The 21,485-nt window shown below is 50.9% G+C and overlaps 1 protein-coding gene and 1 long non-coding RNA gene across 3 annotated transcripts; one reads left to right on the top strand and one right to left on the bottom strand.

Annotated features, from left to right (window-relative positions):
• Positions 1–5,432: 5,432 nt before the first annotated feature.
• On the bottom strand, positions 5,433–12,976 carry LOC128816645 (uncharacterized). 2 transcript variants are annotated; one of them, XM_053994425.1, is made up of 19 exons: positions 12,680–12,976; positions 12,140–12,219; positions 11,840–11,962; positions 11,623–11,702; positions 11,420–11,540; positions 10,654–10,743; positions 10,203–10,307; positions 9,824–9,989; positions 9,254–9,348; positions 8,712–8,861; positions 8,363–8,517; positions 7,888–8,023; positions 7,676–7,810; positions 7,311–7,487; positions 6,954–7,109; positions 6,391–6,492; positions 6,003–6,105; positions 5,697–5,756; positions 5,433–5,619 (listed from the first exon to the last, which is right to left on the bottom strand). In XM_053994425.1, the coding sequence occupies exons 1-19, from the start codon at positions 12,792–12,794 to the stop codon at positions 5,483–5,485; spliced, it is 2,286 nt and encodes a 761-aa protein (XP_053850400.1). In that variant the 5' UTR covers positions 12,795–12,976; the 3' UTR covers positions 5,433–5,482. The 2 variants fall into 2 exon arrangements, with proteins under 2 accessions (XP_053850400.1, XP_053850401.1); XM_053994426.1 differs by lacking the exon at positions 10,654–10,743.
• Positions 12,977–13,212: 236 nt separating this feature from the next.
• On the top strand, positions 13,213–15,134 carry LOC128816652 (uncharacterized). Its single transcript, XR_008439980.1, has 2 exons — positions 13,213–13,272; positions 14,821–15,134. It is a non-coding gene; the product is annotated as an uncharacterized LOC128816652 (long non-coding RNA).
• The last annotated feature ends 6,351 nt before the right edge of the window (positions 15,135–21,485 follow it).

Below are 21,485 nucleotides of genomic sequence, written 5' to 3'. Positions count from 1 at the left end.
ACTGGGGAAATAGTTCCAGGGCTGGATCTGCTCCCAGTGGCCTCCCAGAGCCTGAGCCCATAGATAAAAGGAATGAAGGGAAGAGATTATAGTGCAGGATGAAGCACCAAGGACAGCTGAGGGAGAAGTCACTGCTGTCCATCCAGAGCTGAGTTTCATGTTTATCACATACATGTTTAGGGTATTCACCTTGTCTCCTCAATCTCCAGCCATTTAACTCACACTTCTTAAACTTCCATTTCCTTCTATTGTGCTGACTCATAGGCAGACAAAAGCTCTACAAGGATGTTTATTTTTCAGAGAGTACAAAATAATCTACAATTACCATCCTGCTGCAGAATCGATATATCCTCCAAAAACAACTTCTTCAAGTGTTTTGTTTACTATTTTAAAACTATGTTTAGTTAGGTTTTAGCTTGTTTTAACTATGCTAAAACAAGCTCTTGCTCTAAGAGAAAAACTCATTAACAACCCTAACAGCACATGCACTGAAGCTTTTTAAATCTGAAAGGTCACCTTCTAAAAGCAATCCCCAGTGTGGGCATCTCTGCCCCAGAATTCCAGTTGTAATTACAGCAGAGCAGGAAAATTTCAAAACCCTGCATGTACCATATCCCCAGAGGGGTCCAGGCCTGGGATGAGCCCATGTGTCACTGTCACACAGAGAGAGGCTGAGCTTGGGGCTGTCACTTGCAACCAACCACAGTGGAGATGGGGCTGCTCCAAAAAGCCCTGGAAAGAGCTCCACCAACAGATCCCAGCTTATCAGGCAGACAAGAGACATGATAAGTGCTTTGGAAAATATTGGGGATCTTTAATTGCCTCATTGGTGGGCTACAGAGGATCTCAGGATTGTGTCACATCTGTCACCAGCTTCCCTCTGGGAAAATGGATCAGTGACTGGGACCCTTCTCCCTGTGCTCAGCAGGATGCTGCTGGGAGTTGCACACAGTCCTGCTGTGCAGGTCACAGGAATTTCCAGTCCCATTTCATATTTTAGGTTTCAAATCAGCTCCCTGCTCCAGCTGAGCCAAAAGACCTCTGTGAACAGCACGGGCCAGTGAGGCACAGGCTCCAGCACCCTGAAGGACCTGGCACTGCCACCCAGGTGGGATCTGTTGTGCCAGGGTAATTAAAGACCATTGGGATTCAAACTGGCCTTCCCATATCTTTGTGTTTTAAAAACTGCTTCAAAGAGCAGGCAAGTCAGCCCAGGGAGCTGCAGGAGGACAAAGCTGCAGGTCCCACTGCTGGAGGGGAAGGATGTGCAGTTTGCATTCAGGCATCAGTAAAGGTCACACCACAGATTGCCATCAGCACTGGGAACCCCCTCCTGAAGCTTTTGCACCTGTGAAGTTCCCACATCTACTTTAAGAGCCATTACAAGAGCAATTACTTCCTTTGCTTGTCACGCTATAAAGTTGGAAAAGACATCACTTACCTGTATCAATTTTTGGCAGAGCTGATGCAAATGAACTCAGGTCATGGTCAGTGACACACAGCCACAGTCACCACCACACACAATAGTTGAAATAATAGGTCTATTTCCTATGTCTAGAGTTTTTAAAATATGTCAAGAGTTTTTTGCCCCTGGAGCAAAAATCTTACAGACCACCCATCAAATCCATCTCTGTCCAATTTAGAGTCACTTTAGGGCAAGACACCCCTAGCAGCAGGTACGGGAGATCCTTGGAGAACTCTGTGTTTGCTCCCACTTGCAGGTTATTTTTTAGTGTTGCTCTCTGACAGCTGCTTTCCTGCAAGCCTGGAGAAGCCTGGAGGGCAAAGCATCAAGCTCCATTAGCGTGGGGGTTTTTTAAAGATTAAAATGTTGTCTCTTTTCTCACAGAAAACAATAAACTGGAGCAAACTCAGTGCACAGCTCTGTGTCCAGGCACATGACACAGTGGCTGGGCCCTGTGTCACAGCTGGCACAGACAGGGAATGAACTTCCCTGGGGTGGCAGAGGAGCCATGGCAGAGCTGCTGGGCACCCCCCTGCCTGCCAAATGCATGCCTGGTGCTCTGCCACCTCACACAGACCATTTATTGGTCACAGAGCCTTGGGCAGAGAGTCAGGACATGCATATTCCCAGGGGCTGGCAAGAGAATAAATCCACATATTTCAAAATCTTAGCAAATTAGAACCGTCTGCAGCCTTACAATGCCTTCAGAGCCCGAGCATCGCAGCCTGTGGGTCTGTGTTTCTCATCCTGGCAGGAAACAATGCTTCTTCTGAGCTCAGATTAGCACCAGAAGGTGTCATTGGCACCGGTGAGGAGCAGACTCTCCTGCAGGACCAGCAGAATGCCCGTGGCTGTCTGCAGCTTTTGGGTACCCTCACCCCCAGCAGCCCACAGGAATAATTTACTCACCAAGTGAGTAAATTATTTTTTAAAGATTAAAATGTGGTCTCACATTTTACTCACCAAATTTACTCACCAAGTGAGTAAATTATTTTTTTTACTCACTTTACTCACCTGCCAGATTTGCCCCGGTGATTGACAACATGAGGTGACAATAGGAAAAGGAAAAACGAAACAGGTAAGTCCATCTAGCAGAGAAAAACAGGACCAACATTCTGCTGTTTCTGTTTTCTCACTTACTTCTTTTTTTCTAGAACAAAATTAAATAGACAAACGTCTGTTTCCTGCAGAGTAAGAGAATATAACTCATAAAAAACAACATCAACTTTCATCAAGAGCCTAGGGTGTCTGTACAATGCTTGACATTCCCAGAGAGAGTCTGTAAATTGATTGTTTTAGAGAAACAAAAAGCAAAGCCTGTGTTTTCCTTCCCAGGGATCAAGTGACCTTCACAATGTTTTTGTCACAAGAGCAGATTCTTTAATGGAAACAGAAGCAGCAACATTTCCAAAGCTGAGAAACAAGTTAACTGAAGGACTAAAATAAAACTTCCCATCCATGAGACGTCAGAGCTGCTGACCAAGTCCTCAGACAGGACCATTTCTACTCTTTGTAGAGACAGCCCAGAGCCTACGAATCATAACATTTTTCTCCACCCCAAGCCATCAGGGCTGCTCCAACTCCTTCCCAAAGCCATTGTAGCTGCAATGTATAGACCAAAATTCCATAGAATATTTGTAATGGATTGATTTACAAAAATATCTGAAGTGATCAACTCTAGGAAGTGAAAACTCACCAGGTTTGTTATTAATCAAAAGGACTCAGTTTTGATTAATATTATTAATAAATGTATATTTTATATATATATGTGTGTGTGTATATAATATGTATATATGTATATATATTTTTTTATATATATGTATATATATAATGTATATATAATATGTATTTCAGTTATGAAATCTTAATTAATTCTGGGAGTAAGCAAACTCTTTAGGTTTTGTATTATTTTAGCCATGCTACTTGAATTCCTGTGCAATTGTAAACCACATTTTGTCAACAGCGGATAGATTCAGGTCATTAAGTTTCCATTAATAGCACAGACTTATTCACAATGGCCAAGCACAGGAGAGGAAAATCCAGAGGAACCCTCAGCTACTGATCTGAGTTTGGCCCAGTGATTGGGGTAGAAGCAGTCCTTTGCTCTCCTGCCACTCATACAGAGCAGGACTGGGATTTTGCATGCTCTCCTGCAGCAGCCTGGGATAAAAAAAGCGCCTGTGCCAGTCCCAGCACCAGCCACTTGATGGCCATCCTGCTCTGCAGGACAGGGACACCGGGGCAGAGCAGGGCCCGGGGACCTGCCAGGGTCCCCTGAGCTGAGCAGCCGGGAGCAGAGGGGTCCCCTGACACCCCTGAGCAGCTGCCCCACGGTGCTGCCCCTCACCTGGGTGCTATGAACGAGAGATTTGAGATCACTTTAAAAATCACTGGCAAGGCTATGAGCTAAAGTCAGATTTAATATTAAGTGACAAAGCGTGACTGTGGCAAGCAGATTTCTCTCTCTCAGGATTTTTCATAGAGGAGCACAGAGAGAAGAAAGAGAAAACAATTTCTATTTCTGCTGCTTGTTTTTCCCATGTGGAATGTGTTTGGAGAATTGTTTACCTGTGGGGATTGCTTGGTTGGATTCTGGTGAGGATTGTTTGAGCCTGATGGCCAATCCAACCCACCTGTGGCTGCACTCTCAGAGAGGGTCATGAGTTGTTAGTAGCTAGATATGGTAGTTAGGTTTGTAGTTTTAGTATCTTCCTTTATACAGTATATTAATGTATTATAGCATAGTTATCATAAGGAAATCATTCATCCTTCTGAACTGGAGTCAGACATCAGCATTTCTTCCCACTGGGTTCACCTGCATTTTACAATATGTGACAACTCTACTACTTACAGGACAGCTGAGGCGCGGCAAGGGAAAACAACCAGCAAGAAGATACAGAGGAGATGAAGGTTTGGAAAGCTGGAGACTCCCCATCCAAGAAAAAGAGGATAAAAGGATGAAAACATGTGTTGCAAAGTGGCATGAAGAGTGAGAAATCAATAACCAGTAGAGGATAGAATACAAATTAATTAAGTGAATGATGTGACTTAGAACCAATGAACATGAAATTCTTTGTTTGCTAAAAACGTATAAATAAGTGGAAAAGTTCTGTACTGCCATCAGTGCAAAGGCCAGAACTTGTCAGCCACCCCTGCTGGCCAAAAATAAAGCAATGCCTTACTCTCTAACACTCAAAGACAGCGTTAGAGGGAGTCTTTATCCCGACGATTTGGGAGCTTTTTGGTAACAGCAGCACTGGTGAAAAGACCCCAAACCCCGCAGCCTGTACACGTTCTGCCCCTCTGAACAAAACCAGGGCAGGGGCACGCTGGTTCCTCCCCCAGCTGCCCATCCCTTCTCGCTCTTCTTCTCCTCTGCTGTTTTTCTCAGCGCCTGGGGATGGCATCACCTGCTCATCCTTCGGGATGTGTGGTGGAGAGCTGGAGGCTTTCCCCAGAGCGTGTGGATGAGGCTTGTTTTGGTGGAAAACAAAGAGATGGCACATTTAAAACAGAGTGCTTCACTCCTTTCCAGCTTCAAGCCCCTGGCACTCCCCAGAGAGCTCTGGGACCCGCTGAGGTCCACTCAGAGCTGAGCATTCCCTCCTGATTCCATACCTAGTGGGGCTGCCAGAGACCATTTGGGGCCCCACAGCTGCACTCCAGGACTCAGTGGGGCATTTTGAAATACATGGGATGGAATTTGGAGTCTGCCAAGGACACTGTGGGGCTCTGCAGATACAATTCAAGGTCCACAGGAACATTCTGGGGTACCAGGAATGCAATTTGAGACGCTCTGCACAAAATCTGGGGCCCTGTGCCTGCAATTCTGGGGCCAAGTGGGACATTTTGAGATGGCAGGGTGTGAGGAGGAAGCATCCCACTGCCTGTGGGGCAGGCCAAGATGGACACAGTCTGCTCAGCACACTCAGGGCACTACACAGCTGAAGGACACCAAGGGCTTGGATGTGTTTCTCCACCTTTATTAATCCACAGAAAGCTGCAGCTCTGCTGAGCTCACCGGCACCAGCAGCACAGCGTTTGCAGAACGACCCACGATCTTCTCTGCACCCTTGGAGCTCTCAGGATCAAGCCCGTGTGGGCTGCCATGCAGCTGATTGAGATATCCCTGTCTCTCTCTAAGGGCTGAAGGGCTGTGACCCAAAGAAACAGAGCCAAGATGAAGCCGTGTGTCTGCACAGCCCCCCCGGATTCCCCACAGACCACTCACCACGGAGGATGTGAGCCTGAGTCTCCAAATCCTGCTCCCTCACGTGCCTCGCGGCGCACCCTGGGCACAGAGCTCTGTCATTCCCTGCTCCCAGCCCCAGCCCTGCCACCCTCCCACCCCGCAGGGCTGACCCAGGGGCCACCAGCAGGGCACTGGGCAAGGTGGCCACCAAGCCCAGCTTGTGGCAGGGGGCACAGGGAGGCTGAGGCTCTGCACGGGGTGGTTGGGGTAGCCACAGGGTTGCTGCCACTGCAGTGCAGGCAGGTGGCCACGCTGGCCCAAAAGGGGCGAGGGGCTGTGACTCACTGATGAACCTGACGGCCGCCAGGCGCACCGAGGACTGAGCATCCCTCAGGTAGGGCAGGCTCTGATGCATGAACTCTTCAGCCCTGTTCCTCCTCATCATTAGCTGCAGGGAGCACCAAGGATGTCTCCAGGCTTGTCACAGAGCCCCCCAGCTGGCTGGAGCCGTCCCTCCTGCCAGCATCCCTCATTGCTGGACACAGCAAGGCGAGAGGGGCCTGGAGAGGAGCCCCTGGGGCTCTGTTCTCCAGGACAGGAACAAGCTCCTCCAGGTCCTGCCCTGCCCTGCAAGCAGCACTCGGAGCAGGCTCTGCCCCCCTGGGCTCTCATGGGGACAGACAGAGGGCAGGGACAGCCCCCAGCCAGCCTGGGCCCTGTGGCTTGTCCTTACCAAGCATTCTCCAAGCTCCCACATCCGCTCTTTCTGCAGCAGGTGCTTGAGCTGCTTCCAGTTGAGAAGCTCTGCAGCAGCAAAAAGGGCTTCCCTGGAAGCCTGCAGAACAGCATTAGCTCAGGGATGGGGACCAGGGCCTGGGGAAAGATACTTCTTGGCTTTATTCCTGCAGTGATCCCACCCTTAGGAAGCTGTGACTTGTCCTAGCCTGAATGTCTTGGAGTCTCTTGGGGCCAGCCTGGGTGACTGACTGAGGCTTGAAGCCCTGGCCCCTGACACTTGTGGGGAAGCTGAGAAGCCTCTGGGCTTCTGGAGTTCACATTTTTAGGCCTTGGGTGCTGCCTCAGTGGCCACGGGCTGCTGCCAAGCCCTGCTGGAGCAGGCAGGACAGGTGTTGAAAGTGGCTGAGCCACCTTGTCCACCCCTGCTTGTGCTGCTTCCCCTTCCCAGGGGCTGCACTGGGGGAGCCCTGCCCAATGTGAGCAGCCCTTGCCCCAGTGTCCAGAACCCCTGGGAGGTGTCAGTCCCCCCATATCAGTGCTCAACCTTCAAATCCATACCCTGGCCACGCTGGGGAGCTGGTCGTTCATACGGAAGAGGAGCGGGATCAGTGCATCCTGTATCTGCCTCCTCATCATCTTCTCATCCCTGCTCACCACACACCTCAGCAGGTCTCTGAGGAGCCAGAGGGAGAGCTCTCGCAGCTGGCCGTTCTCCTGCCAGGAGGGAGGAAAGGCGAGCCTTGAAGCAGCAGCAGCTCCCTGCCCGTGCTCCGGGCTCACATTCCAGAGCGGGCACAAGCAGCATTGGGCTGCAAAGCCCAGAATCCATTCCTGGAGGGCTGAGCCTGCTCCAAGTGTTGCTTTCATGAGGGGCAGTGCCCGTCTGCAGGGCTCGGGCTCCCACGTCAGCCTCACCGAGTCAAAGAGGGGCAGGATCTTCCCCACCAGTGCCACAGCGATGGAGCTGGCCTTTGACATTTTCAGCTGACCCAGGACATTTCGGAAGACCTTGATGATCTTCAGCTTCTCATCTTCACTGCCAGCTTCCAGTATCTTCATCATGGTCGGCAGGAAGGCTTCAAATTTTATTGACTTTATGAAGAAGAGAGTTTCCATTTTTTTGAAAGGTCTGGAGATCTCCCAGGGCAGCCACCCCGGGCCCCACCATGGCAGGGATGGCTTTTGGAGCAGTCAGCCCACATCCTGACTCCCAGCCCAGGCCAAGCCACTGCCTTGCACTCAGCCCCAGGCCCTGGCTGCCCCAATACCACCCTGCTCACCATGTCAATTCTCTCTGACAGCCCAGCGAGGACTTCCAGCAGCAGGAAGGCCACCATCATGTTGGGACGCCCCTGATCGCCCCAGATGTTGGGCTCGTCACCCAACTCCTCCAAGTCAATCTGCCCCAAGGATGGCTGGAGGAACAAACACAGCCATGAGGTGCTGCCAGAGGGCTCACAGACAGGGGCTGGGGCATTTTCTGGTGACTCACAGCTCCGTGAGAGGTGCAGGTGCCTTCTCTGGGAGGGTTGCACCACTGGTTCTGGAGCAAGGTCGCAAACTCGGTTAGGACCTTGTCCAAAATGCCAGGCGTGGAGGACAGAGTGTCGCACAGCTCCTGGAAAGTGCTGGAAGCCAGGGGGCTGCCTCAGCCACAGCGCCGTGGCCAGGACCAGCCCCACAGAGCAGAGCCCGTGCTGGGGGTCCCCAGGGGCCCTGCAGCAGGCAGGTCAGGGCTGAGGGGGAGTTCTCTGTGAGGCTGGGAGCACCAGGATGGCTCTGGAGTGGTTTGGCTGGCTTTGGATGCTGCGAGCCCGGCCAACGTGCCAGAGAGCTGGAAAGGTTTGTGGGATGGAGAGCCTGGCTCTGTGGGATGTCCCGCAGCATTCCTTGGATCTGGCAGCCACAGAGTCTCGGGGTCCCTCTCTCCACATGGAGCAAGCCCCTCAGATTGTCAGGGCCAGTACCTGTCTCCCTGAAGAGCCATCTCGCACAGGCTGATGACTGCTGCTGAGGAGTACTCGCTGGTCACAAGGAAAAACAGTGACTGCACTTTCAGACGGCCTGACTCTGAGGTGATGCATAGCAGGTTCTCAAGAATGCAGTTCACTATCTTGGGCACCTGGAAAGGACACAGGTGAGGATGGCACTGCCACTGGAGTGCAGCCATGTCCTCAGCTGCCCTTCCCATTCCTCTCTGCTGCCTTTGGATGGCTTCAGGTGCCCAAGTCACCTGGATTTGTGAGGAAGGGATGGAGGGAGGAACAAGGCCTGATATGGCTGAAGATCAGGGCAATCCAGCCCCAGGGCACTTACATCTGTCAGCCATAAGTCCAGGTCTTTCATGACCACATCCAGCATGCTGCTGGGCACCTCCTTGTCAAGGATGCTGGCATCTCTCATCGCCTCGATGGCCTCGAGGATGATGTCTGTCCTCTCACTAGAGGGGAGGTGTTTTCCAAAGGTCTATGGCAGGAAAGAAGACATGTTCCACTGAGTGCCCTGATGGTGCAGATGGCTGGGCAGAGGTTCCTGGCAGTGCTGGCAGCAGACCCCACAGGAAAGCTGGCAGCAGTGCCTGCAGTCCCTGCATGGCAGAGGGTGAGGAGAGAGGGCCCTCCACATCAGGGAGGAGGCCCTACAAAGAACTAGGGGCTTTCTGGGGGCCAGGAGGGCTGGAGCTGCTGCCAGGACACCAGAGTGCAGCCCATGTGTTGTCCCTGCTCAGGGATGGCAGGAAACTTCTTGCCAGGGCAGTGAGGCCCCACCGGCCCCACCGATTCTGCTGATTCTGCTGGCCCCACAAGCGCTCTGCTGATGCCATGGGCAGGAGTCCCAGCAAGGAGGGGGATCATTACCTGGGTACACTCTGCAATGCTCAGGTAACACAGCGAGGATGTGCTCAGAGCTTCCCAATAGAATTCGTCTGACCTATCCCTTGGCCTTGACTTGTCTAAACAGCAGGGCGAACACAGAAGAGTCAGTAGGACAAAGCTGCTTTGCCAGCAAGGTCATCAAACCACCCTGAGATCTGCTTGCGAGACAGCAGGACAGAATCAGTCCAGATTTCTGGGGGCCATCAGGAATAGCTTCTTGCTATAGGCAAGAGGCACCAGCCAGGGTGGTGGATTTGCTCCTCTCTAACGGGGAAGACCGGGCTTTGGGACCTGGGAGTCAACTGGGCTTTGGCCGTGGGGGCCACAAACCAGCGGGGTTCAAGGTCCTGAAAGGAAGCGGGGAAGGAGAGCAGTAGCAAACAGATCCAGATCCTGGACTTGAGGTGAGCACTCAGCTTGTGCAGCAAAGTGACAGCTGGGATGCCACGGGAAGCAGCTGGGAGGGGCAGAGGAGGTCAGGAAGCAGATCTGTCAAGAGAGGTCTGTGTGCACAGGGATGCAGGCCACAGCTGCTCTTGCTTTTTTACTCACAGAGGAATTCAGCGAGGGAAGAAAGAGCGTGGAAAGCTGTGTATCTTGTTTGTTCCTCGGAATATCGGAAAAGAATGAGACGTCCCACCAGCCTCCCCATGGCTGGGACTGAGATGTCTTCAGGGCACACAGGTCCAGAGCTGTCTCTTCCAAATCTGACAGAGGGCTGGATGAGGGAGGCATGAGGAGAAGGGCTAAGAAAAGGATGTTGGTGCTGAACCTGTACCCAAGAGCGTGCCCAGGGCAGGATTCCTGGTGAATCCAAGCTTTACAGGGCTCTGTGGCCCCATCTCTTGGAGCAACCAGCTGGGCAGCAGCCTTGGCATGGAGAGTGGCAGGGAGGGGGGCATGGGCTGGCTGGAGGGTGTGTGGTCCTTACCTTCAGGGTGGAATAGCTGGACAGCAAACTGGTCAGGACACAAATCCTCCCCATAGCCCTCTCCCTCACAGCTTCTCTCTCGGATCTGGTGTAGTCCAGCAGCAACTGGGGTGAGAGAAGCTGCTGGTGAGCACCAAGAGCAAACACAGCTCTGCTCCTGGGCCAGACTTGTACCATCCCTCACAGCTTCCTCTAACCTCACACAAAGCCTGCAGTGGGGTGCCTGTCCCTGGGGTCCCTCACAAGCCTGGACAAAGGTCCCAGGACAACTTTTTGGCCAGGCAGGTGCCACCTTCTGCAGCCACTGTGCTTCAGAGGAGCCTGGTGCCAGCCCCTGCTTCCTCACGGGAGGTGAACACCCTCCCCACACCATGCTCTGCACTGGACTGGGCAACTTCTCCCCTCCAGGGTGAGGAACAGCCCCAGGACCCCCACCCTGCTTGTGCCACACCTCAAAGATGTCCTGCAGCTCCTTGCTGACGCTGGAGGCAGGAAAGCTGAGCACCATTGTCCTCAGCATTGCATCCATGGCTTTCAGGGTCTGCAGACACAACAGAGAGCAGAGCCTGTTGTGGCAGCAGCTCCCTGGCCACAGAGAGCAGGCACAGACTTCCCCAGGCACTGTCCTGGGGAAGGCTGTGAGAAAATCAGAGAAAAGAATGAGAAACAATTCTTATCTCCACTTGCTGCTCCTGTGAACATGTGGAATGTGTTATGGAGATTTGTTTACCAAAGGGTGGTTTCTTAATTGGCCACTGGTGATGGTGTTTGGATTGAAGGACCAGTTGGGTCCACCTGTATCATGACTGTCCATAAGGGCGACGGGTTTCTTAATAAGTATAGGATAATGAAGTGATTGATCAGCCTTCTGGAATCATGGAGTCAATGCTAATTATTACCTGTCAATGTTAATTATTACAGGCTGGGGGCCTGTGGTGACAGCCTGACATTCTGCTGTTCTTTCCCCCACGCCCAGGAGACTGATCTGAGCTCTCAGTACCTGAGGAGGACACCTGAACTTCCCAGGAGAGACACAGGGATACACAAAGTGCTGGGGACAGAGCAGCCAGGCCCATGGGAAGGAGACAGAGCCACCAGGGTGGGAAAGCAACAGCAAGAGCTCAGCCTGCCTCGGGTCTCTGGTCATGGGGCAGCACAGGGTGAGCAGGGAGCAGCCCAGAGCGACTGGAGGCTCCTGGAGCTCAGCCAGCACTCACCTTGATGTAGAGGGAAGTGTTCTGGTGTGGCATTTCCCTTTCTGAGGGAAGCAAGAGGACGCTTGAGAAACATGCAGAGAGGAGGCTTTTGGTTTTGCCCTCCAGCACATTCTCCACCAAGCTGCAAGGACAGAGGGCCAGTTGGACACTGGTGCTGGGAGGTCTCGTGCAGGTGGCCTCGGAGCTCTGGGGCAGGGGCCCACCTTAATTCTTCAATGGTAATCATGGCGAGATACCGGATCTGTGAGGACAGCCAGTCCCTTGGCTCCTTCTCCAGGAGGTCCTGCAGAGCACAACCAGGATGGGACCTGGCAGCACCCAGTCCCTGACACACCCAAGCACTGTCCACGCAGGGTGCCAGTGCCAGGGGTGCTTGTGCCCATCCCCAGAACACCAGATGGGATGTGCCCAGCCCCTCACCTTGATATTCTCTACCACTTCACAGGTTTGGCAGAATAAATCCAGGCCCTGGGTCAAGCCACGTTTCAAGGCAGTTTTGCACATGACATAGGTGCTCTTCAGAAATGTGAACTTGTGGGTGTCCTGGCAGAGACACAAACAGGGAGTGCGGGAGGATGGACACAGCCAGTGGGACTGGAGCACTGAGAGTGCAGTGCCCTGGGAGAAAGGCAGCTCTGCCCAGCCAGCACCACTGCACAGCCCAGCAAAGCCCCTGGAAGCAAATGGCAGCACAGCCACTGTCCAGCCGGCCACAGTTACCTTGTCAAGGCTGCTGACAAAGGCCAGGATGAAATGCACAGCGTCCTCTGATTCTTTGTATACAGGCAACCAGCTGGCATCTGCCAGAGGGGAAGAGCAGTGGGGGGCTGCAGAGGCTCTGGGCACAGGACAGAGCCAAGGACACCTACCCTGCAGCCAGCCCTGTGCCCACACCCCTGGCACAGCCTTTTCCCTGAGCAGCTGGTGGCTGGAGGTGACGGGCAGAGGAGCTGCTCTGCTGGAGCTGGGAAAGCCCCAGTGCCCTGGGCTGAGGAACACACTGGGATATGGGCAGGAAAGCTCCAGAATCCCACTGCTTCTCACTGCCCACGCCCTGGAGCCCCTCTGCTCTGTATTTTTCTCAGGAGAGGTTCTGCTGGGGCTGGCATCCAGCCCCAAGCCACCCTGGCATTCAGGTGACATCCTGCCCGTCCTCCAGGACTGCTGCTGTCATTGTGCCAGGAAAACATGACCCTGGCATCGTGCAGGGTGTGCTGCTGGGCCCCAGCCCTGCCCAGCCCCACGGGGCCCCTCGCTCACCAAGCTGCAGTGGCTGCATCGTGGTTGTGTCGTAGAAGGAGACCATCTGTGAAAAGTTGCTCCTCTGGGAAGAGCTGTCCTCCTCCCTGGGGGTGGCAAGGGGTGTCTTCTCCATCCTGTGGGATAGGCAGTATGGGGGATCCTGGGCTGGTGTCGTGGGAAGCTTTGGCAAAACACTTCAGCCCCACAGGGCTGCCAGGGGTGGTGGGGCAAGACATGGGCTGCACTCGGGGGCTCCGTGTCACTTCCAGGCTCCTGCCTGTCACCGTGCACTGTGGGCAGCAGCCATGCTGACCACCCGTGCTGCAGGGGGGCGTCACAAAGAGCCCCACTGTGACACAGCACCTGCTTCTAGTCCCAGTGCTTGTTGACATGGGACCTGCCTCCAGCAACAGGTCCCAGTGACCCACCCAGGCAGGGAAGGGCTGGGTGGCCCCCAGGGCACAGGCCAGGCATAGCCCTGGGCACCTGGGTGCTCTCAGGGTGCCTCCAGACCCCACTTTGCCCTCATGTCCCCTCGGGACATCGCTGGTGCCCTGCAGTGCATCCCAGAGCCCCGTGGTCAGACACTCTGCCATGCCTTTCCTTGCAGGGTACTGCAGGGGTGATGGGGGAGGATGGCAACCACCATGTAAAGCTCTAAGGGTCCTTAGACTGGAGGGACTGGAGCTCAGCCAGCACTCACCTTGATGTAGAGGGAAGTGCTCTGCTGTGGCATTTCCCTTTCTGAGGGAAGCAAGAGGACGCTTGAGAAACAAGCAGAGAGGAGGTTTTTGGTTTTGTCCTCCAGCACGTTCTCCACCAAGCTGCAAGGACAGAGGAGAGCCAGTTGGACACTGGTGCTGGGAGCAGCCCCCGAGGTCTTGTGCAGGGAACCCATAAGGGATGAGCAGATTTGCCCCCAGAGCATGGGGTGTCCCCTCATCTTGATTTTCTCTACCAGCTTGTGTGTGTGGCAGAATAAATCCAGGCCCTGGGACGGGGCACAGTTCCAGGTGGTTCTCCCCAGGAGGGTTTTCTGGCTGCTCTGAGCTGGGGGTCCCCAAGGCTGCAGGAGCAGCAGTTCATGGGGCAGCTGCAGGGTGGCAGGAAAGGCTCCCCTTGGGCACTACAGCTGCTCTCATGTGAAAATATTTACATATTGAAAAAAAAATTGGAGGAGAAAAGCACCTTTTGCTCTCAGCCCTTCTCAATCCCATTGCCTGCTCCTGGAGAGGTTTGGATATTTAATAGTGATGACCTCATGTGCATCATCAGCTGCTGCTCCATTCCAAGGCCAGATTGGGCTGTAGGGCTGATTTACTCAGGGGGAGTTTGGGCAGCAGAACCTCTGGTACTTCTGCATGAGAGCATTAAAATCAGGCAGTGACTCAGGGGTCAGAAAAGCCACAGCTCACTTTAGGGTCTCGACCCAGACGTGGGAGGGGGCATATACATAGAGGAGAAAATTTTACTGCTCCCACTAGCAGTAATTTTACTGCTACCAATAGCAGCTTTACTAAACCCATAAAAACCAATTACTGGTGGAGCTGGAAAATAATGAAGTCGGCAAATAATTTACAGGGAGGGGGAGAGGGGCTGTTTAAAACCCAATAAACTGTGACTGCTCTGAAGCAGCCCCCAGAGCCTGCAGCAGTCTTCAGTTAGGTGCACATTATTTCATTGGTTTCAAGTGATTTTCTGGACTGCTAATCTCCAAGATGTAATTAAAAACCTAGGCAGCATGTTGTGTGCTATAGCACATTGGAGATGTTAAACTCCTGAGAGTTCCTGTTCTAGGGATGGCTGCTCCCCTTGCTTGGTGTGTGAAACACCCAGAGAGGAGATGTTTGCAGGTGGGTGAAACAGAGGAATGCAGGGCAAGTGGCCACCTGTAACTGCTGAGGAGTCAAGGTGAAATATTCATACACATTTGGAAAAATATCCACTGCTCATGAAAATAGAGATTTTGAAAAGCTATTTTGAATTTTGGAAGGGACAGAAGTTCTCCTTACAGGCATAGGCTGTCTCACTAAAAAGAAGGGGGAGGGGGAAGGAAAATGGAAGTTTTGCTTCACAGTTTGAGTCTTTTAACTACTCATCAAATAGTTTGTGATCTGCAGGATCCTCGTGGTGTAATTAATCTTTTTTGTGTTTCTCAGGATCAGCTGAGAGCAGCTGAATAAAGCCCAGCCATGCTTTCACCCCTGTGTGTACAGGACAGTGGGGGGAGAAAAGGGGACTAAAAAAAAGGCCAGTAACTCAGCATGAAGAAGGGATAGAGATTGCAAGCTCTGATGGAGGCTGGAGAACAGCTCTTCCCTGGAAAAGGCACCATCTGCTTAAAGACTTCCTGCAACATGATTCTAAAACCACAGCACTTCTCCCATGGCTTTCTGCTGCACAGCTGATTTTCCACAAAGCTCCAGCTGACTGGGCTGCAGCCCATCTATGAAGGAATTTCAGATACATCTTATTTTTGTTGTTTGTTTCACTTTCCTTTTTATCCTGGTGTTGATACAGCTAAACCTCAGCGGCAGGGCTGTGTCGGGTTTCTTGCAGAACCACTGATGTTTGTTTAAACATCTGCAGCAGGTGTATCTAGCATTGCTGTGAGTGGCTAACACAGAGCACTCAACCAGCTAAAGCTGCTCTTTGTGCAGTGAGTGTGAGAAGATCATGGGGGAACTCGAACATTTCCTCACTCCACAGCAGAGGTTCACGTAATACAATCACTCCCTTGGCAGTGTGGGAGGCAAGGGAAAATTTCCACAGGAAAAAAAGCAATTTTAAAATAGGAGCATACTTGTCACCAGATGACACAAGGAAAAAACGACGCACCACAGCTATGGTCACAATGAAGAGACTAATTAATTTCCTCTGACTCCAATCATTTATAGTTCTCAAAAGGTGCCAGTGGATTGGAGGGTGAATGTGCCACCTCGCCAACGACACTGGACAAACTACCAGTACATCAAATTTCTCCGCCTCTATGAAAGAATGCAAAACAATAGGTTATTTACAGAAAGTTGTGTGAGAAAGTTCTCTACAAGAGTGTAAACTCAGAAGGCTTTAAAAAACTCTTAAAAATCAGGGCGACACATACTCCCAAATCAATGGGCTCCAGGGAGGAATTGCCACCTCTGCTGACCACCAGAACCATCACCTTTGTGTCTCCATGGGATCTGTTCTCCAGCAAGGGCAGTGGGGACATCTGGCTCATGGGGCTCACCTCCATCTCAGACATCCTGCAAAGGACAGGCCAAAGCCCTCTGGCTCCTCCAGAGTTTGTCCTGTGCCTCTTATTCCCCCTGTCCCCATCCAGTGACCTGCAGAGATGCCAGTAGGACAGGCCAGGTGGGTGGGAGAGTCTGCAACTCAAACCCCAGAAGCACTTCCAGACACCACGGTGCTGTAACACAGCCTCTGGGAGAGTTTTGGGGGACTGTCTCTAAAACAGCAGGCTTTTGGTTCAGGAGGAGCACATCAACACCTGTGACAGCACCATGACAGTGTATGCACTGGGGTGATAAGGACTGAAACCAAATACCCCTCTAGCTCCACAGCTCTCTCCTGCTCCAACAACTCAGCCAAAAATTTTGCCAAAGCAAATCCAGCTTCATGTGCTTCAGTCACCAACTGTGATGGTGAAGCATCTCCCACCAAGCAGCAGCACTGCATCCACATTTAAACATGATAGAAAACTGAAAAATTAAAATGTTTTGGCATCCCCCAGACCTATTATGTCCAAAAGAAACAAAAGTCTCATTGCTTTCCAGGGAAAACAGGAGGTGAAATCGGAAGCGGCTGTTGGAGGAAACATGTGTCGTGCTGTTCTAACCAGCTTTGTCTTTATCTGCTCTTCCCAAGCCTGAGGAAATATAGAACTGAAAGTTTCCTTTTTTATGATTGTATTATTGCTGGGACAATAAGAGTCTGTGTTTGTGCAATTGTTTTGTTGCCTTCTTGTGCTTTCTAAAGGCTTTCCTGGTAAACACTTCCCAGCAGAGCTGAATGGGATTCAATACGTACTGCTCTGGGCTTTGAAAGCTTGAGACATTTCCCTCACTTCCCCTGTTCCCCTCAACATTTTGGCAGTCACAGGCAGAGAACCCACACTCCTAGCAGGGATGTAACATAAAAGGAATGCTTGTCTCCATGGAGCAGTTGTCTGGCTCAGCCAGGGAAGACGCCACTCATTTCTGTGGCAGCACTGCTGGCAGCTGAGAGAGCAGAGCCCTTCCAGAGCTCATGAGGAGCATCTCCAGTTTGCAGGAGCTGGGCTCAACTGGGAGGGTCCTGATTGGGAAATTCAGAGAGGTTTCTTGGCCTTAGCAGCCTCCCCCAGCATTTATTGCAGCCTGTGCTCCCTCTCATGAGCACAATCCAGGATAACGTGTCTATTGCAGCTCCTCACCTCGTTATGAGAGGAGTGTGTGTTAAACCCTTCAGTGAGGTCCCTGCAGACCACACTGCAGACCACTGCTTGCTCCTGGAGAAGCAGTACAACTGTCAGAGTCCAGGACATCCCTCTGGCTGCCCTGGCTGTCTTGAGACCCTGGCAGGGGGCTCAGAGACCTTGGCACAAAGTCAAAAACACCTGTGGCTTCGATTTTAGCCCGTGGAAAAAGCTGCCAGTCTGTATGAGGAATTACAAGCCACAAGGGTTTGAGTAGTGTGATATTTGGATTAACACAGGGTGGAAAAGTAGAATTTTGGGGCTTTTTAGAATGGGGTTCAAGGGGACAAGATGGAGGGATTTGGGCGTGTCCTGACCTTCTTCTGCTTCTTCTTGTCCTCCATGTCTTGCTGTGATGGTGACACTTTTCTATTGGTTTAAGGTAGAGACACACTGCCTAACATAGATGATAGGTATTGGCACAATATTGTAAACATAATATACGTAACTTCTGATATAAAATATAAACGTCACCCGAGGCGGCACACAGAATGTCATGGCCTCCTTGCTAGACAGAGCTCGGCTGGTCAGAGAAAGAATGTTCTAGATAAGGAAGAGCAAACAACCTTGAGAAGCCGACCCTACGCATTTCAGACTCCTTCTTTGGCTGCACGGGCTGGGAGAACAAGGACTTTTACAATCTTGGGGTCATTCCAGTACCGCAGACCCTGAGATACAACCTCAGTGCACTGAAGACATCCCATCAGCATTTGTCAGCTCTGCACAAAGACCACCAGCCTCAAGAGACTTCCCCCTAATGAGGTGTCCTCCCATGGGCAGCTCAAGCCCAAACGCCTGCTGGCTGCACAGAGGCTGCCATCAGATGAGTTTAAATAATGTTTTTGCCCCAGGTCACTAAAGAAAGTCATGGCAGAATCAGATTTAGAGTTCTCATCCTTTAACTGCTCTGAGCCAGGAAGGAGAGGAGAAATCCACGCTGCTGATTCCTGAACACAGCACTTCCAAGTCACAGAGAATTCCTGAAGAGCTGGCCAAGGAGGCAGCTCTCATGCCGGCAAACAGTTGCTCTGCTGGGCACAGCACAAAAGAAAGGCGGTGAGAGGAGAGTTTGTTCTGTCCTGTGCCAAGGCAGGACAAGGTAAATGCCATCAGAGGGACTGCCAAGGACCATCGGGATGACCAGGGCAATGCTTGAGGAAGTGAGCCCCAAAAGCTGTGGCTGCCCCTTCCCTAGAATGTCCAAGGCCAGGTTGGACAGGGCTTGGAGCACCCTGAGATAGTGGAAGGTGTCCCCGCCCATGGCAGGGGGTGGAACTGGATGGGCTTTAATGTCCCTTCCAACCCAAGCCTTTCTAATATTAATCATACCCTGAAATGCAGGGGAACCACCTGTGTTTGCAATTCTTTATAACAGAGCATCATCATGTCTGTACTGACTCATGTACAAGGAAAAAAAAAAAACAACTATTCAGCACATTAATCACTAGAGATCAAAATCACTTCCTCACATTATGACTTTGTAAGCATTTATCTGCAAGTGTTCTACAAGGTATGAGGTAATTACTACCCCAAAGAAAAAAATACTCTATCAGATCACTTTCAATAACATAGTAATAGAAGAATCACAACTTCAGTCCTTAGCAAGTAAACAGGAGCAAAGGTCATGAAAACAGCAATCACAATATAGGCAGAACAATCACTTCACTTCCCAGAACCTGCTCCCATTTTCTGCTGGGTTTTTGTTCAGCCACGTCCAATCAGAGGGGAAAGACTCTTCCAGCAGACTTCTCCCTGTTTGGCCCTTCCCAACAAGATCACCTCTCCCTGGTCATGGATCCTTTTAGTGCCACTTCCAAGCTCAAACCTGTCCCTGAGCTTTCATGGCTGTCCCCACAGAAAGAGCCATGGACCAGCTCCATCAATACACCAGCAGGGACACAAATAAAGTGAGGGACCTAAATACAGGTGACAGCTGTCACAGAGTCCCACAGATCAAAATCACAGCCAGTGAAGAGGTGACAGCAGCTGAGACCTGCTCAGCCTAGCCTGGGGTGCCACACGCAGTTGTTTATCAGCAGAATGTGTCCTCTGGAGCAAAGTTGTGGCTTTACAAGAAGAGATGAATCTCTGGAGACCAACTCATTTTCTTAACCACATAATATTTAAAAGACTTGTTTCCCAAATTCAGAGGCTGAGGAAAAAGAGAGATTAAGGACAGGACAGCAAATTAGCAAAAGTACAAATGGCACAATGCAACGCCCCTATGAGGGGCAGGAATACAAAACAAATATTTTAAGGAGATTAAATTTAATAAGAAGGACATTCAGCTGGGAAAAATAGTGTGACATGCTTTGAGGATGGAGTAATGAATCCAAAAGGATAACAAGGATAACACATCCTCTCAGGATCGAGCTGATGACGTTCTCACTGATGACCTCACTTCATCAGGCCACCAGGGCTTCTATAAAATATAAGAATGCATCTGATCTCTCCTCAAAACTTAAGCAGATGCTCAGGTTGATGACTCAAATGTGAGTCACGGGGCACAAACTACCAAAGGATTTTGCACACATACCAACTCAGAGCTGCACAAGCCTTTGTGGAAATACTTGTAACGGATGAGCAGCATTTCAAGCACTCTAAATCTTGAGTGGTCCTCAAAAATGTTTCAAGAATTGCAGTTGATGTATATTGAACGTGGACGCTTTTATCTTCTCCAGCCAAATGTAGTGTTCCCTCCATGATAAACACAATTTATTTTTACATTAAAGTTATTTTAGTAACTTGCGCTCATAATCATTGCAATCACAGATCAGGATTGCTGTGCTTCACAGTAGAAGTCCCAAATGCCTTGCAATTAATTTTGTATTTTATTCTCCAGCAGACATTACCTTCAGGCCTACAGAAATACTTCAGTAGTTCCCTGAATGTGAAAATGATGTTTACACCACTCTGCTAATGAGATCACTTCCTTTTTTCACATCACTGCTGAATAACTTTCTCCTGGCCCATGCACACACTCCTACCCACATGTTAATTCACTCTGGAATATTAATGCCATGACTCAGAGGGATGTTGAGTCACCAGTGATGCAAGACCTGTCCCCACTGCCCAGCTCATCATAATCCAGCAGCAGGAGCAAACAGAAAATCCAGAGCTGCCATACAAGGAGCAGGGACAGATGTGGGACATCCCTCCAGTCCTCCCTGTGCTCTTGCAGTGCCACAGAAATCAAAGGGAGACAGGATCTGTGCAGAATCGTTGCTTCTTCTTTTTTTGCCAAGGTCAGGATTAAATGCTCGAGATGGAATTTCTTGTTGGGACTCAGATGTTTATTAATCCTTATCTATGTTACAGTCTCACAAGTCCTGAGTTCTACAGCACTTCACTCTAACAAACTAAAAATGGAGCCCCATCTCTCTCTACAAGGCCTTTTAAAGATAAATTGTCCAATTAAGAAATGATATCTCAATTATTTTCACTTTTAACCCAATAACCAACCACCCATGCCCCGTAATGTGGACTTTTTTATTCATTTACACAAAACCACCCAAACCCATGGAGAAGAAGGTGAAGAAGAAAGTGAAGAGGGACTGCCCTAAAACCTCCATCTTTACTATATTCTAAACCCTTAAACTCTGAGTTTTCCACCATGTGATATCACACACTTCTATTCCAACTCCACCCCCACAATCCCAGTTCTATCATTCCATTTTGGAACCTTCTCCACAGCCTCAGGTGAAATGCAGTGTTCTCCTGGGGTTCAGTGTCTGTCAGCACAGAAAGCCTGAAATTCTCAGTGACCACAACTTGGGCCTTGTGCAGGGGAAGGTCTGGTTGCTCTGCAGAGGGCAGGGAAAGGAGAGATTTACTTGTAGCCTTAATAGTGTTTAAGGAAAACCACCCCATTTCCAGATACCCCCATTACTGCCTCCACATTGCAGGCAGAGCCTTCTCTTCCTTCCTGCTCTTTTCCTGGGTGATAAGAATCTAATGACTCCTGTGGGGACAGGATTCCAGGTGTCCCCATCTCACAGGGAATTCACCCACATGCAGAGTGCTACTCAGAGGGAGCTGCAGATAAGGAGATGACTCAAACCCTGGCAGAGACCCAGTTCCTTCCTCCAGGAACCAGCAGATACAGGAAGAGCCTCAAGCAGCATCACCACACAATCTGGACCTTCCTTCCCTTCCCCTTTGGCAGCTCTTGGGAAGACTGACAGCCCACTTGGCTCACTGCAGCCTCAGCTTTTGTCTCAAAGTGCTCGTCCCTTGTTCACAGTGAGAGCTGCAGAGAGGGCATCAGAGCTGCTCCTCCTTCTCCCTTGGGATGAGCAGTGTTGCTCTGGGGATTCCCCTCAGCTGGGGGAAACTCCAAGCACCCAAAAGGCTCCTGCACAGCCCCAA

Source organism: Vidua macroura, chromosome 19 (assembly GCF_024509145.1).
Source record: "Vidua macroura isolate BioBank_ID:100142 chromosome 19, ASM2450914v1, whole genome shotgun sequence".
Lineage (NCBI taxonomy): Eukaryota > Metazoa > Chordata > Aves > Passeriformes > Viduidae > Vidua > Vidua macroura.
This window is presented reverse-complemented; position numbering and strand designations above follow the sequence as displayed.

Bases quoted from the DNA above. Each gene is read 5' to 3' on its own strand.
- LOC128816645 (XM_053994425.1), bottom strand. From the start codon at position 12,794: ATGGAGAAGACACCCCTTGCCACCCCCAGGGAGGAGGACAGCTCTTCC. The intron at 6,493-6,953 runs GTATGGATTTGA...GCTGTTCTGCAG, and splicing joins AGCTCCCCAGCGTGGCCAGG to GCTTCCAGGGAAGCCCTTTT. The intron at 5,757-6,002 runs GTGAGTCACAGC...CTCTGTGCCCAG, and splicing joins GGCGGCCGTCAGGTTCATCA to GGTGCGCCGCGAGGCACGTG.